Here is a 9,113-nt window from a genome sequence, read left to right as displayed (position 1 = left end):
AGAGAGAGAGAGAGAGAGAGAGAGAGAGAGAGAGAGAGAGAGAGAGAGAGAGAGAGAGAGAGGTGGGGAGTTGGGTCCCGGGGACTCAGTAGTCTGTGTCTCCGAGTCGGGGAGGAAGCACGACTCTTTATCACGTCATTTGTGTTTAGGCGTTCGGCAGGAAACGGTCTTTCCTCCTGGATTGTTGCAGTAAGACGGACGCGATATTTTCTCCTGCTCAATGCACCGCTCGGTCCAGACGCGAAGACCAGCCAGAAGGAAAAATGCCTTCTTCGCAAAAAAGTGTCCCACCTTCAATTTTCCTTCTGTTTCTGGGCGCCCTGGTGCCCCCGAGCTCGCGTTGGACTATCCACCCGCGCCTTGCCGATGCGCTACAGATCCAACAAGCGTTCACATCAACGAATGAGACCAATAACTTCGTGGTGGACGGAGTCTCACAAAGGGTATACCTGGCGACGGTGAATGCGCTTTATCAGCTGAACAGTACAACACTTACCAAGGAAGTGGAGAGGCGCACTGGCCCCGTGGATGATAATCCGTTGTGCCATGCGCCTCAGTTGCCACAGGCACCCTGTGAACATGTCAAGACCTCTACGGACAATCACAACAAGCTTATTGTGTTTGATCGTGAACAAGGTGTCCTTGTGACATGTGGGTCGGTGTACCAGGGCTTCTGCGAACTACTCAAGATGGATAATGTCTCGCAGGTCGCAGTGGAGTTCCCACCCCGCGCTGCCAAAACGGTGTTTCCAAGTATGCTGAACATCGCAGCGAACCACCCCAACGCAAGTACTGTTGGCCTCGTCTTTAAAAGTCACGGAGGAAACACTCGTTTACTTGTTGGGGCTACGTACACGGGTTCAGGAACCCCCTATTTTCCCCAGAACCACAGTAAAGAGGACCTGCGTTTCGAAAACACACCAGAAATCGCAATCAGATCCCTCAATACTAAATCTCTCGAGCGACTTTTCACCTACGATATCAACCCATCAGAAGACAACGTATTTAAAATCAAACAGGAAGACAAACAGAAAAACAAACTTAACTTTGTTCATGCTTTCACTCAAAAAAGTTACTCGTACATTGCCCTAAATAACGACGCGAATACAGGTCATAAGGAAAGCCAGCCAAATAGCTTATTGGCACGCATCTGTCTGGATACTGAAGGCCCCCGCCGGACTACTGAAATTCGGAAACTCACCGAGTCGTATATCCAAACTGGACTTCAGTGCGGGGATGGGAATATTTACAAGCGGCTGGTGTCAGTCTATCCAGCGGAGATCTACTCCGAGGAAAAGCAACAGCAGGAGTCCGTTCTCTTTGGTGTTTTTAGCAAGTCGGATAAAAGCCCACTCACTGCACACTTACTGCACTGTGCGCGTTCAGGTTCGATGACATAGAGGAGGCCATACGTCAGGGCCGCAGAAATTGCTCCAATGTGCCAAACACAGCTGATGTACAGGTGCTAGACAGCGTGATTCAAGGATCCGGTTCTGTATGCATATCTAAGACAAACATTGTGGTGAGTGAATGATTTTAATATTTTCGGTGAGCAAGTAATGCATTTGGATAAAGCAGCATAGCATATTTTTGTGAGGTCTTAGAATATAAACAATTCATTGTCACGGACTGTATGAACTATTAACATATTATCATATACCTTAATGTACTGAAAACAATGTTCATATTTAACGGCAGGAGCGTTTTCAACAAGTAGCCTATTTATAAGAAGTTTTTTTCCCACGGAGTGAATCGCTCTGGACTGAGGAAAGTCCGTTTGCCGGTGCCAGTGCTTTTGCTTATGCGTAATTGAGACCTCAGCAAAGCAATTTTAATTCCAGCGTAGACCTATAGGGTATTTCAGGTGGCTTGTCGGGAGAATTGAAAAATAGTAGCCTTGTGTGTACAAGTTTAGAATTACCCTACAGTCACCACAAAAGTATTTTCTGTAAGTTTTGCCAGTGTCGAGTCATCGCTGTTATGAGAACATCCTTAACTATTGTTTTCAGTTGCGCCAGTTTCATTTGCCATCATCAGTCAGGAAAAGGTGGTTGACGATAGCAAATGTTTTGGGAATTCCAAGGTCACTTTGAAAATCCCACAGACCCACAGTGAGTAGAGCATGATATCGGAGGGGAAGTTTTATACAAATTCGTCCCTTTTATTCACACGGCTGATGTTTTTCAATTGAAAGGCAAGACTTTGTAGAGGGTAGGCCTACTGAACAACTAAACTAAAGAATTAAGTGGAATAGAAGACCGCCTGGAGGCTAAGGTTACAGCATTGGTGAAGGGAAGAACAGAGTTGAACTGTAGATGATAACTCAGGAGAATACCTCCATCCCTCCCAAGAGTTAACCTAGTTATTAGTCTGTATGGTGGAAATATATATAGGCTTATACATAGGCTATACGGGGAATTATGAGGGAAATGAGTGTGATGGATATACTAACAACAGGTTACCTCTGCATTTCACTCATTTTAAATGTATTTATTTTAAGCAATTAACATATTTTCTAAATGTCTGGACAGTAGCCTATATTTTTATTTTTTAGAATAGTAAACCTCAAGGGAATAGGCCTCCACTTCAATGAATTGAGGCCTCTTTACATTTTTGAGTAGGCTACTTTCTCCAGAAGTCCATGCAGTGTGAAATATATATTTGATAGTTAACAACACTTCAAGTCGATTACTATGATTTAGCAGCTTTTAAAGTAAAGTATTCTTGACTGACAAGCACACTTGCCTATAAAAGATTGGTATTTGTATGTAGTTTGCAACTTTTCCGTTGTTAATGTTTCTAAGAGCACATATTCCCTTTTGACCTGGGGTTGGAGGTAGACCTCCAAAAGCTTGTAGGAAAAGTATTGCCCAGCAATTTATGACCAGCATGGAAGGTAATTATAAATATCTTTTAAAAATGGCAAACTCAAAAGAATGGTATGGGAAAGCCATAATGTATTGTCCATTGGGATTCATGGGCCAAATACAATGTTTGACCACTGTTGGGTTAAGAGCGAGACGAAGACTAAGACTGAAAAACATTTTCAGTTGCATTTTGGACATGAGCTGCATGACCTCTAAGTCACTGAAGTCAGTTTTTGTATATTTCTGTGTTTGCTGTAAGGCGATGCCCCAACTTAAATATGAAGAGTTCAGATGCAAAACTCTCTAAATCTGCCTTAACACTTTTCTGTTAAATGAACGTTTTTTTAACAGGCTTCTATAGGTTGTTGCCTACAATTTGATATTTCAGACCAGGAAGAAAGTGGTATTTAGTGGGTTTTGAAGCAAAATCATTTCCCTAACCTACGTATACTATGTGCAGAGAGCATTCATTCACGATCGTTATCTAATTTTTGACAGAGGTGGCGTTCAGAGGCTTTTTCTTCACATGTTTTGGGAAGTGTTGTGGTTCAACGTCAGCACACATCTGGAGAATGCTGTAGGGTCCCTGACCCGCTTTTGATATCTCCTATTATTTTCAGTTCAAAGGACATGACTCATTAAATAAGAATAAAATCCTTTCAAATGTTAACTTCCTGTCAGATTGTTCCTGTGAGTGGCCACGCCTGACTGAAATGATTTGTACTTGACACACACACACAAATCCTTCTGTCTGAGAGTTTGTCGTGCGAGAGACCCAAAGTTAGTTGATTGTAGATAAACGTGGTGTGTAGGAGTCTCGCAGTGAAGGTCGTGGGAAAGACACGTCCTTTTGAGAAACACTTTGCATGTCCTTCGGCAGACTGGTGGAAAAAGGCGCACAAGGTTCAGTATTAGAATTCAGAGCTGGCCAATAGGCCTCGTTGTTGATGAGGAGCACCTGCATGTTAGGTGTCCCAAAGGTGTCTTTGATGTGACTTATACGTTTGGCCAAGCGCTCTAAAAAGAGACACAAGAGACCGAATGAAGCCTGCTCCTACCACACAAAAGCCCCTTTTACACTGACAAATATAACGCTAAATTACTCGAATTTAACGTTAAAGGCTGTTCCTTTCACACCGACCGACACAGGGAGGGGAGTCAGCCCGCCCCGGCAATGAACCCGTCTCGAGGGGTAGTATTATTGCCGAGGCGGGCTCGGTGTGACCCCAAAGTGTCCCAAAGTTAACATGTGAACTGTGTCTGTCTCCATTGTTCCCGCGCTCCCATATAGCTGCAGCCCGAGCAGCTTAACTGTGGAGCCGCTCACTTGCAGCATCCGCTGGCTCTCAAGAGGCCCCTGAGGGCCACGCCGATCTACGAGTCCCCGGGTCTCAGTGCTGTCGCCGTCGACAATGTACACGACCATACCATTGTGTTCCTGGGCACCAGTAATGGTAGACTGCGGAAGGTGAGAACGCACACACACTACACTCTCTCACGCACTCGCACACACACTCAGACACACACACACACACACATACTCAAACACACACACACAGACACACACCTGCTGCACAGATGAGATTGCCTTCAGTGGTACTGCAGGTGATTAATTTCAACACATATCCTGTATTGTGATTAAAAGTGTTAATGAAATGAAATCCCTCAGCTATTTATCATTCTCTCTCCTTGCCTGTCATCATCTCTCTGTCACTCTATCAGTCTGCCTCTCAGACACACACATACTCACACTCACACTCACACACACATGCAGAAACTATGCAGACACATACATCACACACCTACACATATGCATGCAAACGCATGCAGACACACAGACACATATACACTTGCAACAGTAGTTTGGAACAATGGCTTACAGCCAGAGTACACCAGGCATACAACTGAAGCGTTGCGTTTGCAGAGCATATGCTGCAACATATAGCTTCCAGTATAATCAATGGAACTGACTACATCAGAGGTGGTGCACACATTTGAAAAAATTAGACCAGTCTTCTAAAACCATTTTTGTTTGGGGTCTTTTTTTCTAAAACTTGTTTTTATTTATTTATTTATTTTTCCGTTCCGTGAATGGGAACGCTTCAGTTGAGTAGTCAGGGGAGCTCGGCTGTTTGGCTTCACTTCAACAATAAGGAAACGCAGCATCAATCATGACTGGTGACAAAATGAACAACTGCTACACTACAGGCTTCACCATAATTACCTAGAAGCTTTATTAATTGGATGATAATGTTTACATAATTGCCTAGATGCTGTATTAGTTGGATGGTAATGGTGGTTTGATTTGTGTGGATGGTTAATGGTGGAAAGTTCAGAGCTGTAGTTTCTAAGGGCACAGCAAAGTTTCTTGAACACCAGGGATGTTACATTCTAACTTTATGTAGTGTTCCTTATCTAGGGTTAGGTTGTGTTGTGTTGTTTCCAGTCCATGAGGTGGAGGTTTCCACAGAGCACCAGTCAAGTGATGCTTGTAGAGGCAGCATCATTAAAATAGAAAACCCTCACACTCAGGTTGGCTGCAGCCAGGGACTAAAACAGGAAAGATAGCATTCTGTTCTGGAGACGTACGCGTATACGCTGTGAGTGTTCTTTATCAGAAAAAGAAAAAAAACACCTCATGGAAGGTTTGCTGGCTTCAATGCTGGAGAACACTTTAAAGGGAACAAAGGTTTTAGATGTCCCTTTTAAGTCTGATTGACTCAAAAGTTAGTCATTTAACTCAGTGTTTTATCTTTTTTTGTCAGTTCCATGTTGTATGTTTCCCCTCCCCCGCCCCCCTCACAGACACGCATAGAGAAGAGGAACTGTGCTGTGCTGTAGGATGTCTGCTTTGGGGGGGAAAAAAGCTTTTTTTGTTTCCTTGCCAAAGAGTCAGGGACTGCTTTCATTATGCTGCTCTAATTGGCTGTTTCGGCTGTGTTTCACTCATAAAGATCAACTGTGTGTGTGTGTGTGTGTGTGTGTGTGTGTGTGTGTGCGCGCGCGTTTGTGTGTGTGTGCGTTTGTGTAGTGTGTGTGTTTGTGTGTGTGTGTGTGTGTAGTGTGTGTGTATGTGTGTGTTTGCATGCCAGCACCTGAGGATGTGTGTCTCCTTGTTTTGTGTGCACAAAATGGTTTACGCAAACATCTGTTAGTGAATGTTTAATGGACGAGCGAGCCTGTCCTTATGTTCAATGAACATGTGTCATAGCATGTTTTCATTTCCGCATGGATGCACATGCAGATTGTCTGTCAGTGTATATACTGCGTCCACACATCTTATTGTTGGGTTGTAGAATATATACGTCAAGGTGATGTGCATGTGAGTGAGTGTGATTTTTGCAGTGCTTTGCAGTTCTTGGGTAGATCTTCTTGTACTGTATCTAGGTAGTGGTAGAAGTTGTAGTTGTTCTAGACTAGATATAGCCTCTGTGTGTGTGTGTGTGTGTGTGTGTGTGTGTGTGTGTGTGTGTGTGTGAGAGAGAGAGAGAGAGAGTGAGTGTGTGTCTAGTTTATCTGGATTGACATGACTATGTCCGGCTTTGTAGTATAAGTAGTTGTAGTTATCTCTCTTTCTCTCTATGTGTGTGTGTGTGTGTGTGTGTGTGTGTGTGTGTGTGTATATAAGCCTTAAGGGTGTTGTTAGGGGGCTAATGTGATTTGTGTCTGTGAGTTTAGGAGTTAGTCGTAGCTGAGAGCATGCAGATTGAGTTAGACCTGAATCACTGACCTTAAAGATGCTTCTCAGACCTTTCTAATATGATCTACCTTATTAGACACCCTTCATATCTCCCCCTCTCACTCCATCTGTGGGTCGGTCCTGCTGCCCCGTTCTTTGGCATGTCCTTGTTCCTTTGCTGTGGTCATTCTAAAGAGCGTCTTTGATGGGGGGGGGGGGGTTCAGCACTCCCATTTTCACTCATTCGCTGTAGTGCACAAGCGCACACACACACACACACACACACACACACACACACACACACACAGGAACACACACACACACACACACACACACACACAAACACACACTCTGCCTCTCACACACACACATGCACACAAGCACACACACAGAGAGAGATTGGAAGAGAGGGGGAGAGAAAAAGACTTACATACACACACACGCACACACATAGACACACATACACACGCTGGTCTCTGGTGCAGCTGAGTGATCCTGAATAGAATAGTTTCTTTCATATGAAAGTGGTGGGACACTGTGACCCCACAGTGGAGCAGGTGTTTCTAGTGAGTGCTCTGTGTGTGTATGTGCGTGTGCGTGTGTGTGTGTGTATGTGCGTGTGTGTGTGTGTGTGTGTGTGTGTGAGAGAGTGTGCGTGCATGCATGTGTGAGTGTGCGTGTGTGTGTGTGTGTGTGTGTGTGTGTGTGTGTGTGTGTGTGTGTGTGTGTGTGTGAGAGTGTATGTGTGTGTGTGTTTGTGTATGTTTTGTGACTGAAGTTTTTTTTCTGTGGGGGTTTATGGATTTGTTTGACTTGGCAGGGTTTTTTCGCTGTTTGGCAGCTCTGAATGCCAGGTGTGTCAGCATAAACTGAGAATTTGTCTGCCAGTGTTGGTTTGTGTCTGTGAGTCTTGAATCTTGCTGATATCTTTTATCCAGTGCCCCTTTTCTCACTCTTGAAAGACTGTTTTGGCTTACGAACCAACAGAGTAAGGAGGGCTGTGAGTGTGTGAGTTTGTTTGTTTGTTTGTGTGAGTGTGTGTGTGTGTGTGTGTGTATGTGTGTGTGTGTGTTCTAGGATATCGAAATGTATTGTTTAAGAGGAGAACCCCTTCAGATGAAGCATCTCGTTTTCGAAGGGGTCCTCGAGACACGAGACAAACACAATACAAATCAGCACATGTACATTCACACCCGCTAAAACTCTCCCTCATTGCACATCGCCCACCCCACTGACTCCGTATTGAAAACAAATCCATGTATTACAGTAAACATAATGCCGTATCAAGATGACAACATTAAGCCCATAGACATATGTACAGTATATACATGCATGCACACATAGGCCTGCAATATAGGCCTACATACACACACCTACACCTATACTCGCATACAGTATATACACAATTAAATTTAAAAAAGCAAGATTGACCATGGTTGGTTGATCGAATGTGACAGAGACAGGTTTAAGTGTACAGTATGTGACAGACAGCCAGTAATGTACTAAGGGTGCTTTTGTCTTTTTAGCTGTCTCTGTGGGGAAACCTGACATTGGCCAAACGTCCCTGGTCCCTGAAGCTGCCTGCTAGGGAACCAGTGCACCACATCATGACCTTCGACCCCAATGACAGGAACTACCTGTACCTCATGACCTCTCATCATGTGAGTCCTTATTGGGGTTTTTAATGTATGTGGGTGTTATGTTTACTGATTGTGATGGTGTATGTGGCTATCAGTATGTATTTTATCAACAGGAATAATCAATATCAATAGAAATGTGTGTATTCTTTCCCAACCTCTCTAAGATTTGTATGTTTATATATCTAATATATCTAATATACGGTATATAAATGTGTGTGTGTGTGTGTGTGTGTGTGTGTGTGTGTGTGTGTGTGTGTGTGTGTGTGTGTGTGTGTGTGTGTGTAGTTCCTGCGGGTGAGGGTGGCATCGTGTTCCCAGTACAGCTCGTGCAGCGAGTGTCTGAGTGCCGGCGATGCCCACTGTGGCTGGTGCACCCTGGAGAGCAGGTAAGATCACCTGCCCATCAATAACACACGACACCTGTCCACCTGACACTTGCCCATCAATCACATACTGTATGACACCTGTCCACCTGACACTTGTCCATCAATAACACATAACATGACGTCAATCATTATTGTTCACATTATACTATGTGCACTGGGAAGTTGTTAGTTACCTCCACCAAGGATAATGTTTTCATCTGGGTTTGTTTGTTTGTTTGTTTGTTTGTCTGTCTGTTTGTTTGTTTGTTTGTTCGCAAGATAACTCAAAAAGTTATGGTTGGATTTCGATGAAATTTTCAGGAAAGGTCTGAAATGGAGAAACGATTACATTTGGGGAGTGATCCGTATCACCGTCTGGTTATATGTTTTCGGTGGGCGGAGGTCTGCGCTCTCTGCGTGATTTTCTAGTTGTTAAAATACAGTATACTGTATCTCAGCATGCTACTGAGAAGAGAAGAATCCAGATCTAGTTCATCTGGATTGACATGACTATGTCTGGCTCGGTAGCAACAGCAGTAGTACTGGCCAGAGAAGAGACAAG

General features: G+C 44.0%; 1 protein-coding gene across 1 annotated transcript in view; it reads left to right on the top strand.

Moving 5' to 3' along the window:
• The first annotated feature begins 106 nt into the window (after positions 1 to 106).
• The window catches only part of plxnd1 (plexin D1), a 56,621-nt gene continuing 47,614 nt past the window's right edge, over positions 107 to 9,113 (top strand). The window contains 5 exon segments of the mRNA XM_062531425.1: positions 107 to 1,364; positions 1,367 to 1,522; positions 4,159 to 4,335; positions 8,073 to 8,207; positions 8,472 to 8,572. Coding sequence (XP_062387409.1) covers positions 264 to 1,364; positions 1,367 to 1,522; positions 4,159 to 4,335; positions 8,073 to 8,207; positions 8,472 to 8,572 — 1,670 coding nt within the window. The 5' untranslated portion in view covers positions 107 to 263.

Source organism: Sardina pilchardus, chromosome 3 (genome assembly GCF_963854185.1).
Source record: "Sardina pilchardus chromosome 3, fSarPil1.1, whole genome shotgun sequence".
NCBI classification, from domain to species: Eukaryota; Metazoa; Chordata; class Actinopteri; order Clupeiformes; family Clupeidae; genus Sardina; species Sardina pilchardus.
Note: the sequence above shows the minus strand (reverse complement) of the source record. Positions and strands in the feature narration are given on the sequence as shown.